Raw genomic sequence first — 23,754 nt, 5'->3', positions numbered from 1 at the left:
TAGTAAAGGCAATGTCTTTGGTGTAGGAGGTTGCAAGTTTAAAATCTGAATGAATTAATTCCCTGTCAATATTAAAAATTAAAGTGACTTGACCTCTAATATTTACTAAGAAAACCTCTTCTAATAAATCTTCTTTAAATTACTTTTATAAAATAAACTAAGTAATTTCGAAACCTATCATCAAGCAAAAAAAAGAAAAAGAAATTCGAAACCTATTTAAAATATGAGAGGGTTCGTTTTAAAATTCTTGTGTCAATTAAATGTTAAAACGGACAGTCAGATGACATTCCACACGGTCCGGTACTGTACTGGATCTGACTTCTAATCTAGGTCCATCCTGGCAATAATTCCTTAATTAAAGATAAGAGACTGTTTTACTGGAGAGATCGTTTTAAGTTGGGTAAAACATCTCCTTTCACTTTACCCCACGACACCTCCATTTCTTTCTTTGCCCCACTCCCCTCTCACTACGCCGCTTTCATTTTAGTTTGAGCGTCAGAACGAGGTGAGACCGTGAGAGCGAACTGCGAAAGCCCCCCCTCCATTTCTTCTCTCCCCATCAATTCATTAATTAATACATTTGTCACGTAACAAATACTTGTATTACATCCTTGTTTCTATTCCCTTCTTTTGTATTTATTTTCTCTCTACACCATCCATTAGTTGCTTTTGGAGGGGACGCCCTTTTGTTTCTTCGATATAAATATATTCTGCTTCTCTGTCCCTGAGTTGTATCTCTCTCTCTCTCTCTCTCTCTCTCTCTCTCCAAAGCAGAAAGTAGACGGCTCCAGCACACCCCATTTTTGCAGAAAAGCTCGAGTCTTTCAGTTCAGAGGGGACTTTGTCGGAGGACAAACAGAGGATTGTAAAAGAGTTATGATATAAGAGAGATGATGCGAACAAAGGTAAACAACACGATGTCGCCGATTAATGGTGAGAAGTTCTCGCCAATGAAGGAGTCTTCTCCACGTGCCGGCGCCACAGAGAAGGAGGTATGGGAGGTACGGCCTGGTGGTATGCTGGTACAGAAGCGGACCCCGGATTCAGACGCACCGGCCGGAGCGCCTGTTCCGGCGATTCGTGTCAAGGTTAAATATGCCGGTGGCTACCATGAGGTTTACATCAGCTCTCAGGCCTCCTTTGGTAAGACTTGTCTCAGATTTTGATTAGATTAGTTACATTGTGGTAGTTTTGAAAGTGTTCTTTTTGGTGAAAAAGATTTGAACTTTTTTGGCTTGGATTTTTGATTGGGGTAAAATTAAGTCAAATTGCCTGAATTGAGGAGTGTTGGTAATATAATTCATGAATTTTTGTCCGACCTCTTTCCTATTTCAATTTTCCAAATATAAAAATTTGCCAATATGTTAATTGGTATTGTTATAAAGGATGGAAGAGGAAATAGTATTTTTATATAGTTGTGTGGAATTGTGGATGCATTTTATAATAACCTGCTTTGTCAGCACTCAGCACAGTTTTTCAAATCCTCAAATTTATTGCATCTAGAGATTCGACATGTAACACTGAATCATATGGAATTTAAAAAGAAACAAATTTTTGGAAGATCAAACTCCGATAAATTGTCAAAACTAGATTCAAATAAATTAATCCAGTCAATCTAAATTTAATACAGGTGAATTAAAGAAGATGCTCTCTGAAAAAACCGGACTACACCCAGAGGATCAGAAATTGGTTTTCAAAGATAAAGAGAGGGATTCAAAAGCATTCTTGGATATATCGGGCGTAAAAGACCGGTCAAAAATGGTTTTGTTAGAGGACCCCACTGCTAAGGCGAAACGACTCATCGAACAGCGTCGTACCGATAAATTAGAAAAGGCAGCCAAGTCGATTTCAAGAATTAGCCTAGATGTTGATAAACTTGCCACCAAGGTACATTTGTAAATGAGTTCTTAATTTCTTCTTTCTGAGGATTAACTGTCTTGTTTGTATGATTGGTGAAAATTTTGGTTGTGGAATTAGGTAGGAATATAATTGGTAGGAAGATGTGTTTTAAGGTATATCTTTGCTTCTATTCTGAACAAATTAAAGTGAAATATCTTCTATTTAAGCAACATAAGCCTTCCCGAACAACTAATTCCTACTTTTTTCTCTAGAGTGAGATGGCACTAATTATTTTAGTTTCATACAATCATTGCATGTCGATTCCATAAAACAATCTAAACATAAATGGAAACTGAGATGTCCATTTTTGGTTTTTGCTTAGTTCCCAAGTAATCATTTCTGAACAAGAGTTCTTTCATATACAAAAAATATAGCATTAGCTGTAAGATAATTACATTGAATAATTTGTTCTCATGGTATGTTTTTGTGTAGGTGACGGCACTCGAGAACATAGTGAATAAAGGAGGGAATGTGGTGGGGGCGGATGTAGTTACTCTTACTGAAACTTTGATGAATGAATTAATCAAATTGGATGCAATTGCAGTTGATGGAGATGTCAAGGAACAAAAGAAAATTCAGGTACCTATTCTGTTTGGTTGGTATACATATATTTCAGTTTGGTTGTTCTATATATAGATTTATTTATTTGTGTTGATTTTGATTTTGTAGGAGAAGAGAATACAGAAATATGTGGAACGGCTCGATGCGGTAAGACTTAAGAATGCAACTCCTAGAGCAAATGATCGTGCACCAAAACCGCCGCTACCCCAATCACCACCAGTGTATTCACCACAAGCACAATCCCCACACGCGCATTCCCCACAGGTGCGTGCGCAACAGCAGCGGCGTGAATTCCAACCCGCAACAGCGGTAACCACAAATTGGGAACCATTTGATCTTCTTTCTTCGTTGCCTTCTACTTCCTCTTCTACCATTACTACTACCATGGCTTCCTCTACCACCTCTCATACTGCTGTACCAGTGGCACCAAGATTTGATTGGGAGTTATTCTAGGGGAAAATGAAAAGAAAAAGAAAAAAAAAAAGTTAAAATGGAGTTGATGGGGATTGGTTGGTTCTTTTTGTTCCATCTTTCTTTCTTTCTTTTTTTCTATTTTATTTTTGGTTTTATTCTGGGGGTGTATATTACAAACTTTGATGGATGTGTATGCGTGTGTATTCAGTTACTGTTCTTTTCTTCATTAAGATGAAATGGTGAAGAAATAAGTGGTCCTATGATATGTTACCATCATTGCTATATAGAATTTGTTGGAAAATATAATAGATGGTCATACAAGGTGGACATGCATTTTACCAAAGTTTCTGAAAGGTTAAAAGGGCTTTGATGACTAATGGAATTGGTTGGTCTTTTTGCTTTTGAAAATGTGCTATAATAGCTGTCCCGGCTGTGGGTTTGATGCCAAACATAACTGGGACATAACTTGTTTCTGGATTTTATTAAGTGCAGCTTCTATAATGGTGTGCCTGACAACTTTTAAAGGTTCTTTAGAAAAAGTTTTTGACAACAGCTGGTTACAAATTTACATCAACACAAACGCTTTAAATAAAATGGATACCTCCAGTTTTATTAATAATGGAGATGAGATGAAGGGTAGGTAGTGGGACTTTGGAGGTCAATCACTCAAGCATAACAGTTCTTGTTGGAGGTATTATAGGCTAATCATTTTCTTTTATCTTGATAAATAAATAATAAATCTTTGAGTTTAGAGGGATCTTTCTATTGGTTGTCTACAGAAACCTAAGATGCTTTTCTTCTTTGATTAGTGGGGTTAGGAAAACGGTCTCCTGTTCTTCTATGCCCTTTTTTATTATGTAATTTATATTCTATCTCTATGGGTATTTTTCGTTGAATTTTATTTTTGTATGTCAATTAGAAGAATTATTTTTACATGAAATCTCTTTCGTACATATTTTAGCAATTTCAATCTGTTCAATACAAATAAGGAAAAGAAAATCTCATTTGAATGTTCAATTATTAAAAGATCTTTATGTTGAAATCAAGGTCTTTGAATTGACTTGAATGATTTGTTAGCACAAAAGGCACAGAGATGATATACACAGAAAACCTGGTACAGCAACATGCAAAGATGGCCAGCTGGCACTGCCAGTGGATGCCAATGATTTGCACAGTGGACCTCAGAAGCTTCATGCCATGTTAAACATGAAAGAGTGAGGATGCTTTTTATGTATATTTTTATGCTGGTAACAGTATTATAATTATAGCAGGTATAAATAATTTGTTTATTTATTTATAGAAATAGTATGTGGTATGTGGTATGTGCATGCTTTCATTGGAAGGGAATTTTGTGCCACGTGTAATACTCTTATTAGCTAGTTGGCCTTTTATTCTCAACTAACAATTATATATAATTAATTATGCTTTCTTTGTCTTGTCACCTTGTGCTTTTCTTGTAAGGTTATTAAGCTTAAAGATTCATTTATATTTCCTACTAGCTAGGTTAGGTTACTCATATAAATTATAGGATGATGTTAACAATCTCCGCAGGTCTATCCCCGCAAAAAATTCTGCACTAACTGCCAAAAAAGTCATGGGGGACCGCTCAATCATTAATACTCCGCAGAAACTGTTAGTATTTAACTTGAAGCATCAAAGTATTTATTTTGGATTTGCAAAGTATTAATCCCTATGCAATGATCTCTATTTATGACTGAACAAATCAATCCATCAATTATCCCCGCACAAAATTTCTTTTTTTTTTGAATTGTCCCCGCACAACTGGGGACCATTAAATAAACAATCATCTCATAAATACTTATCAGTTATCCCCGCACAAAATTTCTTTATTTTTTTGGATTGTCTCCACACAACTAGGGACCATTAAATAAACAATCCTCTCACCCAATGATAAATATTTTATGTTACATGGATAAATACTTTATGTTACATGGATAAAAACTTCTCAGACATAATTGTAACTTTCAGTAAAACATCAATAATAAATACTTTTCAGGCATAATGATAAATATTTTATGTTACATGGATAAATACTTCTCAGACATAATTGTAACTTACAGTAAAATGTCTGTGACAATGATAAATACTTCTAAGATATAATGATAAATACTTGTCAGAACAATGATAAATACTTTCTTGAACTTTGTTCTTGAACTTGTCAATAAGTAATGTTTAATCAAATCAAAGTATTAATATGTCAGAGACAATGATAAATACTTCTCAGATATAAGGATAAATACTTGTCAGAACAATGATAAATACTTTCTTGAACATCAATAAACAGATAAATAATTGTTAGCAGTGATTGTTATTAAAGGAAAGTATAATTAATGCGGGGATTGTTATTAGATGACAGTATAATTAATGCGGGGATTGTTAATAAAAGGACAGTATAATTAATGCGGGGATTGTTATTAATTCACAGTAATTAATGCGGGGATAAATAGAAATTCTTAGCGGAATTAATGAGGGGATAAAATGCAATTAAGGAAGTTAATTTGGAGAGAGAGAGTGCGGAGATAAATGGGGGGACAGGGGTGGGGGGATTAGTATAATTATTCTAAATTATATTTGATCGAAGAAAATTAAGATTTAGAGTAATTGTAAGTGAGTTTTGGAATTATCATACCAATGTGTATGAAAAGAAGTAATTAAAATTAAGCTTCAATTAATTTATAAACTAAAAGGCAAGAAATTTGTGTTTGGTGCAAATATGAAGAAAAAAATTATTATTTTTTCGTTATGTGAGCGATCAAGCCAATTTTCGAAAGCCAATTGGTAAATTATCCAAAATATGAAGTGATCAAGTTTAAAAATGAGATTCACTGAAGGAAAAAAAAATTCCATTAGTTACATTCCAAATTGGTCAATAATCAAATAATGTTTTACCAAGAAAAATACAATAACCAAGTATTCTGAAAATAAAATAATATTTGCTTATTAGTTATCCGGGAGCTTCAACCTCCTGATCAAAGAATTTAATTCCAGTCTTTTATAATTTGAAATTTTGAATGCAGCAATAAATGGTGTGAGGAAAAAAAAATGTATATTTCTGACCAAATGCCAATCATCCAAATTGGAAAAAAGAATATGTTTTGCACATGTGCAGGTGACAGATCAAAATCATAAAAACTATATCAAAGAATTGTCCTCTTGAAGTGAAGTGTAACCTAAGGTCTCTCTGGAAGACAAGACAACTGGCTTTCTATAGAATTGATAAAGATATTGTACCTCACAATTTAAATTACCAGTTAATTGAACTCATCAACCATGTGTATTTGTACCATTTATCTATAAATTTATTCGTTTATTAGTTTGTTTGTTTAAATTTGTCTTTTGTTGCAATCGACAAGGACATAGAAACTAGGAATAGCTTAATGTTACTTTGATATATATGCCATACAGTACTTTAGTAAAATGATATCTCTTGTGAATTGCAAATGTAAAAAAATAATAAAATATATATGCCTGACCTCTTTCAACTGTAGTAGATAATTATATAAATATAATATTTTTCGTATTCGATAATTTGAAAATGCTTAAAAAAGATAAGATGCGTAGAATTTTTGTTTTACATGTGTTTGCTATAAAATATATATGCCTGACCTCTTGTCATTTTTTACATGTGTTTGCTATAAAAAATTTTAGATGTTTGCTGTAATTTTTTTTTTCCAGATGTTTAGCAGACTGCTTCACAGTGGGGTGGTTTGTTATAATGTTTTTTTAGATATGTTTAGTGTGTATAGAATTACAGTTGGATCTCTGTTGGATCCAATAAGGTATGTCAAGTAAACTTTGCATGAATCCAGGTAATTATTTTTTTTTTATTGTTAACGAGGTAAATCAGCTCGTTGAGTACTTACATAGTAGGAAAATGTAATGTATTGGAGGGATGTGCATGTACCTCTTTAAGGCCAATTTTATTTCTTTCTATCTTTTCATTTAGGGCCTGTTCGGACAAATCACTGTTCACGTGGGAAAAAAAAATTCAGTTGAACTGATTTTTTTTTTCCCACGGGAACAGTGTTTTTCAGTTCAATTCCCGTGCCCATGTCCATTCCCATTTGTCGGCCGAACAGGCCCTTAAGATCTCTATATGCATATGGATAGATAGAAGGGCATAAAGTGTGGCCAATCTTATATTTTTATGTATTTTATATTATAATTAAGTAGATAATTAATGTTGTAACAGTTAGAAACTATGATGCGGGTTCCAACTCTCCGCTTTATTGTGGTTGACTGTAATGTTCATTTAGTGTTCAGTTATATTATTTTTTCTTGTATTTTTCTCAGTGTTCGTTAATTGCTGTATCTTTAATACATTGAAATGTTTCAAATTGGTTAGTTTAATATATTCATTATATACACACTAAACATATCTAAAAAGTAAAATTTTTATAGCATACTTCTGTAATAAAAAAAATATAGCAGACTGCCCCACTGTAGGGTAGTCTGCTAAAGATTTGTTAAAAAAAATCTGTAATAAAAAAAAAACCGTCCAATTGTGAGGTGGTTAGTGTAGTTTCGATTTTTTTTTTTTTTTTTGATTTGGAGAGTAAATTTGATATTTTTTTATAAAAATCACGGCCTTAACTGTGCAAACCTCCTTTTTAACATGTCACAACATCATTTGCAGATTCTGGGACACAATAAATCCCAAAATATTAGTCGAGAAAATTGGAGTGCGTTTCCTCTGAGATATCTCAACTTTTGCGTGACCGACGTGTCCGGTGCCTATTCGGGAATAATGTAGGGGGTCAGTATTATGTGTGCTTTGAGATTCGTGCAGAACGTATTTAAACAGTTGGAATTTTCCATAAAGTCACGCAAAGCTTGAGATATCTCAGAGGATACGAATTCAGAAAATTGAACAGAAAAGAGAAGAGGCCTACGTGGCGTTCCCCAATACCACAGGCGTAATTCGTATGTCTAACTTTTTTATTTCTAGAATTATAAAATTAAATCATAAGAAACAAGGTTGATTATTTTTTTTGATCTCATAGATGAAACTGAGCTAATGATTCTGTTTTATCAGAGTATTTTTGTTTGGATCTAATCAATAATTCGATCTCAGTTGTTTATGTAAGCTGCAATGTGTATTTGTCACATACTGAAAACTATTAGACCCTCTCCTCTCCTCTCGTTAGTTAGATCTCATTAATTTTTTACATTGTGTTGTTTTTGTGTGATAAATTGTGAAAATCATGGGATTGAATCACTAGGTGGGTCCCATTATCTTGTCTTCGGTGGATCGAATCAATGGTTTAATTTAATCTATTTATCAAAGAATATAATAAATGGTTTTTGTAACTTAAAAATATTAGGCCCTGTTCGGCCGACAAATGGGAATGAGCATGGATACGGGAATTGAACTGAAAAACACTGTTCACGTGGAAAAAAAAATTCAGTTGAACTGAATTTTTTTTTTCCACGTGAACAGTGATTCGTCTGAACAGACCCTTAAAGTAATCTGCCTGTGTAATTTCAATCCAGGACTGGTGGTCCCTTGTTCCCCAATCATATTAGCGAGTCCTCTGTTTTCTCTGATTGTTCTTTTATATTTTATTTTATCTTTTTGTTCTTGCTCCCTTTATTGATCCAACGCAACGAAGTTTGTTTGAGTGATGAAATCTGCTTAAAATTTTCTCTTTTGAAGAATTAGAATATTTTTTATTTGTAATTAAATATACTTCTTGGATCAACTTTTGTTAAAAATAATTTTAATATTATTTTCATTGGAAAAAAAAAACTAAAATTTATTTTCTGAAAATGTTGATAAATTTTCAGGAACGAAGCAAATTTATGATAGGAAAGATCATTTGCCCTTTTCCTCTCACTAAAAAGAAATGTTCTATTTTTTGTGATTTTCTTAAATACAAAATAGTATGCATGTAACCCAAAATAATTGTAAGATTCTATTATATTTAAAAATTTCATATCACATTAGTGTTTTTGCTGAGTTCCACCTATGTTAACAGCACCTAATTATATAGTTGAATAATTGGAGGGGCATGTTGCTCAATCACTTTATGATATAGACATATCTTAGAATAATTACCAAATTATTTCTCAAATTCAATTGGATCATACGTACGACTTGGAAGTTAAATCAACTATATGCTCAAATCTTTTAGGTCATGGGGACCCAACACTGATTGTTCCTAGTGAGCTTGTGATACAAATGAAAGGAGCAAGGCTAGCTAGGCAAGAGGCAATTAACTTGTCTTTTGTGAGCCAAATGCATGGTCCGGTTTGGTTCAACTGTTATTAGCTGGATTTGGGAGGCTGCATATCATGCACTGTTGCTGGATGAAAGAGGGACAGGTACCCATATTGGAGCCCTACAAGTGCAGTTGTTGCAAATCTAAAGGTTTTGTTATTTTTTGTTGGGAAAAAGAATAAAAATAATAATTATATCTTTATGAGTCTCATTTATTTAATTCTCACTCTTTAGAAGACACTCAAATTGAACAATCTTGGTAATGAATTATGCATTTGCACAAACGCAAATATATATATATAGAGCTAGGCTACGGTGAGTTGCGAAGTAAAGCGACTATTTTACTTCACGCTCATATTTTGTGATTTTAAAGTTCAAAACGTCGATCCGAACCGTTCATCTTGTTCTCCATATTGAAATGTGCTTGGAGACCAAATTTTACATTTTTTGGAATTTTTTTACTATTTATTAAGCAATTTTGAAAGTTAATGATCTGATGGTCCAGAAAATTTTACTGTTTTTTACTGTTCACAGCAAAACAGCAATTTTAAAAAATGCTTAATAAATAGCAAAAAAATTCCAAAAAATGTAAAATTTGGTCTCCAAGCACATTTCAATATGGATTAAACATCTAACGGTTCGGATCGGTCATTTGGACTTTCAAAATAAAAATACGGCGTGAAGTAGAAACGCGTTTTACTTCGCAACTCACCGTAGCCCACCTCTATATATATATATATATATATATATATATATATATATATATTCAAGGATTAAAGATGTAATCTGTATGCTTCAAAAACCTAATCTTTCTGCTAGTGTTAATATTTATGCTTTAAGATGCACTTTAGTTTTCTTTAATTCCGGAAAAATATCTTCATGCATGGTAAAAATAATACATTTATATATATCAAAAGAAGAATTTGTTCATGGTAAAAACTAACGGATCGATGTATTGTTCATTTAAGAAGAATTTGTTTCTGTCCAAATGGTTTTAATTGAGTAAAGAAATCATCCAATTAATTATAAATGACTTATTTTTGTATTTGGAAAAATATATCTAAAGCACAGTATAAATTATAACTGTTGTAAAAAAGAAATTGTCTCAAGGACAGAGAGAATTTTATTGAGCCGAAAAGAAAGGGTTCCAAGTTCTGATTTCAATCATTATCGCATCACAAAATGTTAACTATAAAAATTGACCACTATCATCTATCCGCGAGGGTAACAAAGTGACTATTTTCGAGAGTACACCGACATAAACATGCTATTTGTGAGCGAAGATACTGTCAGCAAAAAAATACTTTTACCTTCACATATAGTGACAGAGCGAAGATACCTTCGGCAAAAAAAATACTTTTACCTTCACATATAGTGACAGATTCAATCATTATTAAGTTCTCTCATCTTTATATGCAACAATTTTTTCACATCAAAATAATCTTCGCAATCTTTAAATCATGTTTTTCTTTCTGAATAAATTTTTGGCTTCATCGTATTATTCAGAGTTTCATTTACTTCCATAAAGCAAGCATCACACTTTCAAGCAAAAATATTATGGTACAAAAACAGTGTCTTTTCTTTTGGTTGAAAAGGGCCTTAGGCATTTCATTATTCGGTGGATTTATTACAACATTACAAAGTGTATAGCACCTGATCATGCTAGATTGGCCAATATGTGGGTTTTTTTCATTCTCTTCTCTTGGTATATACGAACAACAATATCCCTGATGCATCTTTAGAAGATTAGAGATACGGACAAGTTCTGAATAATGCATCTTTAGCTTGAAGGTTATTAACAGCTCCTCTTGGATTAACCATTTGTAGCAGTAACAGTGAATCCGAATAAAAGACGCAATTGGTAATGCAAAACTTCGATACAACCTCTAAAACCATTAACAGAGCAGCTACTTCCATGTGAAAAGGAGACACGGCACCAACAAAAGACACAAATTCGTACCTCATCAAAATTCCTTTTGATTGAAGAATGTATGCGGCCCCCCCATTTTCAAACCTGTCCAATGAACCATCAGATCGACCAACACTGGTACCGGTGTTGACATGCATGCCCGAATACCATCCCCTGCATTTCGAGCAGTGTTAGGGCCAATTTATTAAATTAGCTCATCTTAATTGTCACTTCCAAGTTCGAATATTATGACACAAAATTGTCAAGGTGGTGGGCAAAAAATAATGTTCTTGACCTTCCATCTTAAGAAGAGAACATTAATTTAGATCACTTTTAAACCCCAAACTTATTCTCGATAATCAGATAACATATCTACTAAAAATATGTGGTAAACAACAAGATATTGTTAATTGGGACATTTATCAAACTTACTTGCATTCTTTAGAACCAATCTTTAGTCTAATGGCAAAGGGAATGTTCTCCGTGTGGGAGATTGTAGGTTTGAAATTCGGAAGGGAGTTAGAGACAATCTTTTGTAAATATTAAATAGTTGAGTGGCTTGACATGTAATCTTTACTCAAAAAAAAAAAAAAAATTACTGGTATTCTTTAGATATAAATTAAATCATGTGACACAATCAAATATGCTTATCCTTATAAGGACATTAATATTTAACAAAGATACGTCATTTTATCAATTTTGCAAAAGCATAATTTTGAAACCATCAGCTTGCATCCAAAAGTTTCGTTTGTGTGTTTCAAACCATTACAATAAAATATGTATACTCAATCTCTACGTTAATAAGCTACATAACTTTTAAAATTCAGCATTGCATACTTCTCAATAGGGCTGTAAATGAGCTGGCTCAGCTTGTGACAAGCCAGCTCGAACTAGCTCACGAGCTGGCGAGCTGGCTCACTGGACTTTATTGGACTGCTATTATACAAATTCAAAAATATAAAATAAGAAAACTCATTCATACATGCAACAGCCAAGTCCACTAAATATTATAAATACATGCAACAACTCACTAAATATTATAAATTCATGCAACAACCAAGCCAATTCATACAATTAAATTCATACAACATATAAATCAACACAAAAATCAGCTAATGGGCCGAGCTGGTTATGGACCGAGCTGGCTCGGTTTGAGCTGACTTTTGGCTCAGCTTGTTTATTTTGGCTCGAGCCTAAGCCGAGCTGGCTCGTTAACAGCTCGGTCCACTATCGAGCGAGCTGTTAGCGAGCGAGCTAGAGGCAAGCCACGAGCTTTTTTGATAGCCCTACTTCTCATCAGGAATAAATCAATGATTTACACTCAATTTAGACGAATAAATTACGACAATGCATTTAGTGCTTGAAACTAAAAACGAGAATAGTATAAGAATAAATTCCTTTAATGTACCCTCTCTCAAAATTAAGTTAAATATATTTAAAACTAGTGGTGAGATTAGCTATTTCATTTAGTTTCAGGACAAATGGGTTACATTATAAAATGTTTCTAACCTTTGAATTATATTTGGATTTTCTCTCTGCACAAGCAAAAAAAAAAAATGTACTATTTAACATATACGAGAGTCTTATTTCAAAGTGTTCTCCATCTTTAAAAAAGGAGGAAACATAATGTAGGTAGAGAAAAAAAAGATGACTGAAATGTTCAATCGGTGATAAACTAATATATCCATTCTTGCATATGAAACATAATGTTTATTGTGCAATATATATTGAAAACGAAAATAATGGTCACACAAAGTTAATAATTAAACTTAGAGCACTTTACATTTTAATCATATGCATATGGATCATTATTTGATGCAAAACAAAAAAAAATCGTATTGTTGATATGTTGTACTTTAATAACACTTTTATCTGCAATATACATTCTTTATATGAAGCAGATTTCAATTATAATCTGCCATATAAAATTAGTGTCGGTTGGGCATTGAAAATTACGTTTCGGTCCACTTGAGATATAGCTAGCACGAGTAAATGATAAATGCATTTTTTCAAGAGCAATGAGTATAATTTAATCCTATCGTTTTTTTTTTTCAGCGAAAAACTATATATGGAGAATAATTTCAAAAATACAGAGCTTTCTGCACTCATGCTTTATTTTTGCTAGGATTTAGTTTGTAATTCCAGCATATTTTTATTTCATCACAAAATTGAAACTTGTACAATAAAATGTAACACACGAGTGGCAAAATCCTGACAAATTAAAATTTTTGATGTTGGAAAACATCAAAAGCTGATATTTTATGAGTTTTAGTATCCTTTCATCAAATTAGAAGCCTAAATATATAAACAAAAAAAATTATGCACGAATTTAAACAATCATGAGACAAAGCTAACAGTATAGAATCACATATTCTAATCATAATTGAATTGTAGGATCATAAAAATAGTAATTATAACTTTTTTCAGCTAGATTCAAATTAGTTTTGACATTGCAGGGTGATAAGAACAATATTTTAAACTTTACAACTATATTTTTGCATTTGACATATCATTTCATCAATTATGCGAACATTTTCAGCAGAATTATCGTCTTTTTTACATTACTATATTTTCAGGAAAATTACAAGAACCTAAAAACGAAAGAGACGTCAAAGAAATATGAGAATTTTATTTTCTATTAAAAGAGAACCACAAGCGGAAAACGATCTAATTTGCCACGGACCTTTAGACAGTGAATGTATTTGACAATCCAACCGTTCAACGAGACCGATCCACTTTTTCGTGTCAGATTAAAAACGAACGGTTCTGTACTTGTGTTGCTTCTGGGGCTGCAAGCCTGCAAGCGATATTGCACCCAATATTTACCGCTGTTCGTCCTGAACCAAACGTTGTGCCCGAGCCACCGTTAGAACCTAGTTTTCGCGAATCCCGTATCACCCCCAGGTATTTTCAATTGGACCTCAGAGGCAGCTGGGGAAATTCCTGTACTGTTTGTTGGTTGGATACTTCGACCCGCAATCCCGCGATGGGTAATATTTTTTTTTCTTGTGAAATTTGGCCCGACCCGATTCCAGTTTCACTACGATCTCGACCTCTGTGGGGCTCTCAGCCTCTCACCCGTCGTTTCTCGATCGATCCGTATCCCAAATTCCCAATCTCTCGAAATATCCTCTGCTCTCTCTCTCTCTCTCTCTCTCTCCCACCTACACCGAAGGTGCCGTAACGACCTAAAAATTGAGGAAATCAGATCGGAGGTTCTCTTTACTCCTCCCGGAAGCTCAGGTACCCTCTCTCTCTCTCTCTCTCTCTCTCCCTGTTTTGACCGGATAGTCGGTTACTCTGGCGCTTCTGGGGTGCAAGATCAAATTAAAAAAAAAAAATGCAAATTGGTGTTTTCTTTATAAATATTATTTTTTGGATTAAATTCTTTATAAGGATTTGTTCTTCATAGAGAAAATTAAAGAAAATGAAGCGGAATTATTGGATAGATGATTGTATGTTTCAGTAATCTAGTAATATTTGTCCGTTTTTCTGATCATCAGGAGTCATTTTCGGTATTAATTGTTAGGACTTTAGTTCCTCTTAAGTTTCAATTCATAGAAAAAAAATGCATAATTCGAACATTTGGAGACTGAAGCTATAAAATTGCTTTGGTATTGCTTTGTGTTTAATCAAAACTGCGGGGTTAATCAAAACTGCCATATCCATGTGAAATGCAATTTCATAGATTTGCTAATATTGATTTTTTGCCAATAAAATTCTGAATAGAATGGAGAACTGGTTCCATGGTGAAGCCCTCAAAGATGTATTTCCCCTTCTAGATGGAAAAGACCTTATTTCATGCATGCTCGTGTGCCGTCAGTGGAGAGACGTTGTAAAAGATGACTATTTCTGGAAATGTATCTGTACCCGGAAGTGGCCCTCAGTTTCAAAAAATGCCCCTCCAGGCACCAGCTACCACCGTCTCTTCGCTACTTTCTCCCAACCACCCCCGCCACGTCAGCAACCTCTCCCCCTCCCTAGTCTCTCCTTTGAAGACCTGGTCTTTTACGTTGATGTTTGGACTGAAGAAAAGAAAATTCTCCTCTCATCTGCCGCCTCGGGATCTGTGCTTCGTGCCGGTTTGGCCAATGTCCCAGATGGCATTGCGGAGAGTCTTAGAACCCATTTGGACAGCCCGGATTGTAAGATGATGATGCCGGTGAACCCTAGTGTGGCGATAGCATATGGGAACACAGCGACTGTGTCCATTCTGGTTAGCAGAAGGGATACAAACAAAATGGCTTGTGTTGCAAGTAGAGCTATATTTGATTACGTGGATGTCACCGCATCAAGGGCATTGGCATATGAGTATCTGAGGTTTTCACCGAGGCGTCCATTCATATCTGACATAAGGGTGTGGGTGTCGTTGCTGTTTCAGGCGGGTGGGGGCCATGCAATTTTGGAGGTTTTTGGGGTTGAGATCGATTTTTGTGATGCGGCAACCACAGAGGTTGAGTTTCTGTGGCTCTTGGACATGCTTGATTGGAAATAAAGCGGGGGCGTAACAAGTAAGTGGTTTGATTTATGTCACTTTTAAATAATACTTATTTCTTATATATTGGATAATCTTCAGTCATTTATTATCAACATGTTGTTATTAGGTATTCAACAGTACTAGAATTTAGTCTTAATATTATCAACACTTGAGGAGGTTGAGTTCCTATTTTAAACTAGTATCACGACCTTGAAACTTTCAATAATTATGAAAAGACAAGCTAATATTCAAACTCAAATAACCACACAATACACATTATTAATTATTCTTCATTACTGAAATGGAGGCTGAGACACTCACATAACAATCCTCAGTTCAATTACAAAGATAGCAATTTAAGACAATTGAACATGGGATATAGAGTTACTTAGGTTCAGCCAATAATGCCGAGCTCTATCAGAGTGTCCACGATGTCTTCAGGTTGGGCAGGCTTGATGATGAATGCATCTGCTCCAGCAGCCAGGAGGCCATCAGCAAGGCCTATGTTGAAAGTGCTGACAATGATTTTCATGTGAGGTGCCAAGTCCTTCAAACTCATGATGACCTGTTAGAACAAAAGTGAATCGAATTATAATCTATTAGAAAGTAGGCTTATTAACAAACACAGAAGGGAGAAGTACTTCTCCATTGATGTCAGGTCTTCCAGCATCAATGATAATGAAATCAAAGTCATTGTCTGTTTGGAGAAGCTCCAGTGCTTCATGTGCATACTGAACTGAAACAACCTCAAAATTGAGATTTGTCAGGATCTGATAGTACAAGCATCTCACTAGCACACTGCATTCAACTAACAAGGCTGTGATTCTGTCTGCCATTGTCCTTACCTGCAAATAATCAAATTGTAACATCCTAATGTCTATTTCAATAAAATTATGTCAAATAGAGGAAGACTTTATCCATCTAGATAGTATTTCCCAAAACTAATATATTGTATGTTTATTCGTCATCATGTTGAAATAAAAATGAATTGATACATATATATTATCACATCCTTCAAAAACACTTGTAGATGTAGAACATACAGGGGGCAGAGCTATACTTTCAAGATACAGTCAAACACACACAGTGGGTCAATCATATAAAATTTTCATGCTGAGCATGGGGGTCAATTTTACAGTTTCATAGCATTTTACTCTAAACTATATACAAATCATGTATAAGCACAGAAATTTTGAAAATGGATGGGGGTCAAAATTGACCCCCCATTCACTCCATGTAGATCCTCCCCTGAATATATTTACAGTTGAGAAGGTTGTCAATTAAATATAAGAGAAAGCAAAAATTGTAAGTAGAGTTTAAAAGAAATAAAAAGGAATGAAGAGGGCAAAGACCTGAGGAAAGTTTGGAGATAAGTCTGAACTGCTCTTGACTTTGATGACTCTTTCCCTCACTGGGTGTGGTTATTTATAGAAGGAAAAGCGCTTGTTGAATTTAATGCAATGATAATTTGCATTAAGCGTTACGTTATTCAAAGATATGCTCATTTGTTTGAGAAAATCAAAGATATGCTCTTTTTTTTTTTTTTTTTGAGAAAGCAAAGATATGGACATTTATCGAATAAGCTTGCGTTATACAAATCCAACTACATTCAATACCAACTTGGTTATTTTTCCTATTTATATCTGTAGAATATTATTATGTGCATTCGTAATTCATTTTTATCTTGGATAGATATTAATTCTTGGATTCTTTCATTTGTGTATTGAATTTTCTAATAGCTCTCTACTCATGGTTGTGTCATGCATATTTATTCCATGCATAATTATACACACTTAATACGTACAGATTATGTTGTTGTCAGTGTTAAGATAAGCCAGATAGTGGTGTAAACGGAATGGATATTATTTGGGAAATCCATCTCCGAATCCATAATATCCATAAATAAATTATTTGTACCGTATATATATATCCTATATCCATATGGATAATTGTTACGCAGGGCAATGATGTTGATATGGATAATTTAGTCCCTTAAATGGATTATCTAAGTGATGTTGATATGGATAATTTAGTCCCTTAAATGAATTTCAAGTTTCTTCTTTTGTTGAAATTATCTTGTATTTTATTTACTTGTTAACTATTTATGGATATCAAATAGTATATGTAGGTTGGTTATCAATTTTGCAAATTAAAGTTTTTGTTTTATCATTCTAAAATCCTTATATAACTATCCATAAAGAAATTAACTTCTTCAGTACATACAAATTCTGACTATTTTTCTTGAACAAGGAAAAATACAAATGCTATGTTGGATGGTTGAGAGTTCAAAGTGAAAGATACATGAAAATGTTCTATTCTACAAGTATATACTTTTTCACACATAATGTGTTGCTTCTAGTATTGTTTGGCTACAGTATTTAAATATATTTCTTGTTTATAATATGTTACTTTTGTTGCATCTTCGTTTGTGGGTCAATCCTACTCTACTACATACCATAGTGACAAATTAATTATTCGGGTTTGGTTCGGCGAGGTCAAAAATTCGTGATTCGGGAATAATTCGGGAATAATTCAGGAATGATTCAGAATTATCCAGACCAGAGATCTCAGTCCTGCAAGAGAGCAAAAAAAAGGAAAAAAAAAGTTATGGGAAAAATTCGCGAATAATTTGTAAAATTCGGGAAAAAATCGTAAAATTTTCGGTCAAAGTTTGGACAACCGAATAATTCGGTGTTCCGTTCGGCATCACCAAAAAAACGAATTATTTGCGAATCTTGTGACTATGCTACATACCATATTTAAGTATAGGTACAATTTTCAGTTAGCTAGATTATTCTAGAGATGCGCTTCTAAATAAATTGTTATACCATTATTGAAGAACTTCTAAAGAAAAATGGTTGTTGGATATAATCAGGGAGCCAGACTTTCAAGGTATGGGGGTCAATTTTACATTTTCCTTCACATTTTACAATAAACTAATATAGAAAATCATATATAAATAATTAAATACAGAAAAATTTGAAAATTAATGGGGGTCAGTTGACCCCCCATTCACTACAAGTGAATCCGCCCCTGTTTTGTCGAGAAGGATTTTTTTTATTTTTATTTTTCATCCAAAGTTTGACTATATCTCGGATAGATTTTAATTCTTAGATTCTTTCATTTACGTAGCATATCTTTCAATATTACTTCCGTCATAGTTATCTGAAATGCATCCTTTCCACGTGTTGGTTCTATACTTAATGCAAGCATTTTATATACCCAGTAGAAGCTGGTTTATGATTACACAATGTACCCATTATATATTAAAGCTGCCTAATTAGTATTATTGATTTCTTTAATCTGCTACACATTTGTTTGATCTATTACCTCTTTATGTAGCTAGCACAAATGTTGGTTCTTTGAATGCATATAATTTGATTGACATGCGCATTTATTAAAGAAAATTAATGTTATGCACTCATGCATGACCAGCTATGTTTAATTTGAACTAAACATTGTGTCTGTTAATTGCCACGGAAGATTAATTTTTGCATCAAAGTTCAATTGTCTGGTGGATATATATTGATTCTTAGATCTTTAGTTTGCGCAGTACATCTTTTATGTTGACATCTAGCATTAGCACTTTCAAATCAACTTACTATTGTCAGTGTTAAGGTCACCAGAGCATACCAAACTGGTCCAATCTATTTTTTCTGATGGTCAGTGAGAAGTCTCACCAACTATTTCATTAATATAATAAAAGAAGTTTCTGTACAATGCCTCTATTTACATATGTACCAGTACTAGCGCTGAAAACGGATCCGGATAATCCGATCCGAATCCGAGCCAGATAAACGGATCAGATAATTTCCGGATCCGGATTTGGATAATTACCCCATATGGAGAATAGTTCCTGGAATACGGATTCGGATAAAATTTGTGAACCGTAAACGGAGCGGAAATCTGTATCTATCCGACTCCTTTTATTTCAGATCCGCTGCGGTACACAGATCCAGTCAACTAAAGTGCTAATTCGATAATTTTTATGAGAGTAGACTAATATATACTTTTTCGTAAGATCCCATGGATTAATATAATGTAATATGTCCATACTAAATTGCTGTTTTGGGTAATGACATAGTCACTATAGTTGTTACGTTATAATCTTTTGTACTTCCATAGAGAATTTTCTTTTTGATGTACCATTTTAACTTGGATGTCAATAGTGAACTTGATAATTGTAATTTTGTTCAAGTTTACGTATAACCTTCACCATCCTCTATCCTTAAATCACATTCACGATCAGAAACAACTGGATTATTTGTTGTGTAATATCAAATTTTATGATCAGAACATACATTTACTAATTTAAACCTATTTTCTTTCTGAAAGAAGCAATACAGGAATGACACTCTACCACCTAGTTGTTTCTATAACTAAGCAATACAGGAATGACACTCTACCACCTAATTGTTTCTATAACTATTGTCTACTGTAGTTATGTAGCTGTTTTAGGCTGTTATAGGGTTGCTCTTTTCTGTGACGCTCCTGTCATTTACAGATTCTTTTATCCTTATACTTCATTTCTTTTTGCTGAAATGAATATGGATAATTTGACCCTCATATTTTCTTTGAAAGATTAAAATAGGCATTCTCATCAATTCTTTTCTATTGAAATAGTATGCCAAGTTCTTAAATTTTTTTCTCTTGTTATTTTGGGGTAGCGATATTAACTTTTGTTTGTAATCATTTTTGTGTTTTTGCAGTTTCTTTTGAGAGAGGTGGATGCTTTGTACATGGAGTCTTGGACTAGAAGTCAGAATGCATGACATTTGTAGTGTACCATACAATAATTTTCACAGAAGAAACAAAACTGGTAACATTGGCTTGACTTGGTATGGGTCTAATCTGTGGGGAAAGCAACAGTTTATTTTTAAATACATGGTGTAGTTAATGCATTTTGTTTGGCGTGCAGTTGGATCTGTAAAATAGTGCTGTTCCTGTTTCGAAATTTATTTTATCCAGTGTTTTGAATCATCTCCGTTACGTGGAAACAGAAAGCCCCTAGTTCATTAGTATTTGATTTAATTATTTTGGCTTATGTGGAATAAAGTCCAAACCTGAGACTTGCTTTCCACTTTAATTGTTTTTGTTAACGAATAAAATACATCATTTTTATGTTTTTATCTTTTGGTTGTAGTAATTCTACTAAAAGATTTATTATTCATACTGAAATTCAGATGCAAGATACTTCAGTCTGCGGTGCTCAGTAACATACAAAAAAGATTGCTTGTTGATACTGAAATTGAGATGCAAAATACCGCAGTCATTGGTGTTCAGTAACAGTATAAACACTGTGCTACCAGTAATGTTGTCTATGATGAAAACTAATTTCACAAAGGAAAGACGCTCTCCTAGTTTTGTGATAAATGGAGAATATAATGTGTGTGATTTGTTAAGTACAACTGTCAGATAATTTACATTACACAGGAAGGACAGATCATCTCTTTGACCATGTTGGCCTACTTGGTTTGGCCTTAAAGCAGCGTAGACAGATTGCATTAATTACTCGGGATCAGGCTTTATAGTCACAACAATTAATGAAAGCTGCCAGATTTGGCATGATTCTACAGGTGCGTTTGGATCGTCAAACAAAAGTGCTATTTAGGATCAGTGTGCAAGAATAGTATAACAAAAGTGCTAGTTTGATTTGTCTGGGGAGTGTTACGGAAGAGTACCAATTCGAAGAGTATTAATCACGCTTTTGTTGCAAAATTCTTTAGATGCAGTATTTCTTTTTGAAAACTTGGTAGTAGCTACCAAGGTACGTGAGGGGGAATCAAACTCTCGACCTTTGGGTATAACAACTCTAGGACATTTTCCTAGCCAATTGTGCTACCTCTCATTTCTCAGGATGCAGTATTTCAATTACGGTAATTCGAACTGAGAAGCAAGATAAATAAGATACTTCTCTCAATTTTTTTGTTTTTTTGTTTTTTTTGTTTCAATAACACCCCAAAGGAAAAAAAAGTTCTATCTCGATTGGTTACTAACTTAAAATAGAAATCTCAATGGTTAGGTTAATATTATTTGATAATAAATTACTGCATGGTTTGATCGGTTCGGTCAATATCATAAAATGTGGGCCCTGATTGGGCTGAGTTAGGTAACAGGCCATTTGGACTCAACTCGATCTGTATAAATTAGAGTGCCAGTAATTTAATTTATTTCTACTATCTTTACTAAACAAAATAGTAAAGTAGTTAAAAAGTTTTGGTATCCAATTGGGAGAGTGTTGAATCAAATCCCAATGTTTTGCTTAATTTTTTTCCTTTTGTTTGATTTATTTCTTCTTCTTTTCATTAAAATACACCACCAGCACACAAAAATGTTATACAACTCTTAGACGTATTTTATACGAGTAACGAGTCATGACCTGATCCAAATTGAATGAAACCAACATTTTAACTTTTTAAGTGACCATAAATTTTCTTTTTCACAGTTATTATTTCAAAATCTAAATCTCAAACAAAAAAAATCCTAGTTGTTTATCTTGACCAACCCAACAATTTTATCCCCGATGATCTCTAGAACTCGCTAAATTTCTTACAGCAAAAATCAAAATATGTGGTCGAGACCTTTGTTTAAGATCCAAATTTGTTTAAAGAGAATTTGTGCAACTTCTGGTGCTAAAATCTCCATCTGGGTTATACTGGCTTCTGGCTTCCAATTGGGGCTTTGTTTTAGATTTCCTATCTCATTCATCATGTTATATTAATAATAAAGGCAATCTTTGAACAGTCTCACCAGTCCAATTTAAATTTATTTTATTTTAATTAAGCAAGCATTAAAATTCAGAATTCTGTATGACACTTCTGGTGGGTAAATATTTAAAATCATTCAGTAGAGTATATCGCATTTTAATACACAGGCCTTGCAATTTTCTGATAAAAATTGTGAAAATCACACTATTTATTCCGGCAGCCTTTTCGCTTTCATATTTTGTTAGCTGATAAAAGAAATCATGTGATTTCAATCTCTTGAAGAATGCAAGGACTATATATTAAAATGTGAAATGCTCTACGAAAATGATTTTTATGAAATTTCTTCTTTCAATTCTATCTAAAATATCCTTTAAACATCCATTACTCAAAGATTCTAATTTAAACATCCATTTTGATGTACTTTATTTGTTCATTTGAAAGCTTTTTTTTTTTTTTTCATTTATTTAACATTTAAAATTATTAGATGGGGGCGATAGCTTAGCTGCCTAGAAAAAATGTTCTAGGACTTTAGTACCCAAAGGTCGAGAGTTCGAGCCCCGCTCACGACTTCGCAGCATCTGCGAAGATTTAAATAGAAAACATTTAAAATATTTTTTTAGATGATTAACAACTTTCAGAATTGTCTACATTTTGATAGCTACTCTAGATATATAAATAAAACACTTATGTAATTTTCATTTTTTAAATTAGATTATATTACTTAAAATTTTAAATAGATACACCGTAAAGAAAAAAAAATGTAAGATCAACTAATCCATATTTTAATTTAGAGGTTAAAAAGATATTCACATTCTACAGGCGAGCTAGTGCTCTGAATGCATGTTATCAACTGATATTTATTTTATTATTACATTGCACATGAGATCTCTTTTCCACATCAAATTAAGCTTAATTTTGTCCGAGTCTTTCACATTAATATTAAATAACCTTTTCCTAATTTAAACGGCTTGATAATAGAGGTCTACTATTACAATTCCTTCTCTTCATTTTTAATTTAAAAAAAAAAAAACAAAATATTACCTGTACTGCATTCCTTGACCGTCAGCAAAAAGCACAATTCTAGACCACTGTTTTGTAAACGAAATCAATCTGATAACTTACTTCGGAAATTCTGAAGAAAAAATAATTTAGTGCAAACCTTCACCAGACCTAGTGACCTACCATACAAATATCTAGGCAGCCACCAAAGAAATTTTTCTACATAAATATTGTAAAATAGGATTAACCTGTAACGTTAACCTTTTGAATTCATTATCATAATTTAACGGCAAATTATTAATTTTCTTTTTCAACGAGTGCAGTTTTTGTGGCTAAAGAAAATTCCAAATTTAAATATCCAGTGCTGGTTCACAATTCACATAATTTATTGAAGAGCAAAAGTAACATAGTTCTTTCAAAAATCTATTTTTCTTGGTGCAAATGGCGAAGTTTTAAGGTCAAATGTGCAAATATCTCTATGGTGGTCTGGTCCCACCAGCAGTGACAATAGTATAAAGAGAAACACGTCGTTCTTCATGGAGCAGAG

At 33.3% G+C, this 23,754-nt stretch overlaps 2 protein-coding genes and 1 pseudogene across 3 annotated transcripts; 2 read left to right on the top strand and 1 right to left on the bottom strand.

Annotated features, from left to right (window-relative positions):
- Positions 1-426: 426 nt before the first annotated feature.
- On the top strand, positions 427-3,132 carry BAG1 (BCL-2-associated athanogene 1). Its single transcript, XM_078317093.1, has 4 exons — positions 427-1,143; positions 1,631-1,887; positions 2,332-2,478; positions 2,569-3,132. The coding sequence occupies exons 1-4, from the start codon at positions 891-893 to the stop codon at positions 2,911-2,913; spliced, it is 1,002 nt and encodes a 333-aa protein (XP_078173219.1). The 5' UTR covers positions 427-890; the 3' UTR covers positions 2,914-3,132.
- A 10,929-nt stretch (positions 3,133-14,061) lies between these two features.
- On the top strand, positions 14,062-20,481 carry LOC144567391 (F-box protein At5g39250 pseudogene; annotated as a pseudogene). Its single transcript, XR_013515407.1, has 3 exons — positions 14,062-14,267; positions 14,754-15,535; positions 20,211-20,481. The product of XR_013515407.1 is annotated as an F-box protein At5g39250 pseudogene (transcript).
- Positions 15,706-17,452, bottom strand: LOC144567392 (two-component response regulator ORR5-like). The gene is made up of 3 exons (XM_078317517.1): positions 16,854-17,452; positions 16,143-16,346; positions 15,706-16,066 (listed from the first exon to the last, which is right to left on the bottom strand). Exons 2-3 carry the CDS (start codon positions 16,335-16,337, stop codon positions 15,896-15,898), a joined length of 366 nt encoding a protein of 121 aa, XP_078173643.1. The 5' UTR covers positions 16,338-16,346; positions 16,854-17,452; the 3' UTR covers positions 15,706-15,895.
- Positions 20,482-23,754: the final 3,273 nt, after the last annotated feature.

This window comes from Carex rostrata, chromosome 16, assembly GCF_964058835.1.
Source record: "Carex rostrata chromosome 16, lpCarRost1.2, whole genome shotgun sequence".
Taxonomy (NCBI): Eukaryota; Viridiplantae; Streptophyta; class Magnoliopsida; order Poales; family Cyperaceae; genus Carex; species Carex rostrata.
The sequence above is the reverse complement of the archived record's forward strand: the minus strand, read 5'-3'. Positions and strand labels throughout refer to the sequence as shown.

Coding starts and splice junctions, on each gene's coding strand:
- LOC144567392 (XM_078317517.1), bottom strand. CDS start 16,337: ATGGCAGACAGAATCACAGCCTTGTTAGTTGAATGCAGTGTGCTAGTG. Junction 16,067..16,142: donor GACCTGACATCAATGGAGAA/GTACTTCTCCCT, acceptor TTGTTCTAACAG/GTCATCATGAGTTTGAAGGA.
- BAG1 (XM_078317093.1), top strand. CDS start 891: ATGATGCGAACAAAGGTAAACAACACGATGTCGCCGATTAATGGTGAG. Junction 1,144..1,630: donor CAGCTCTCAGGCCTCCTTTG/GTAAGACTTGTC, acceptor AATTTAATACAG/GTGAATTAAAGAAGATGCTC. Junction 2,479..2,568: donor AGGAACAAAAGAAAATTCAG/GTACCTATTCTG, acceptor TTGATTTTGTAG/GAGAAGAGAATACAGAAATA.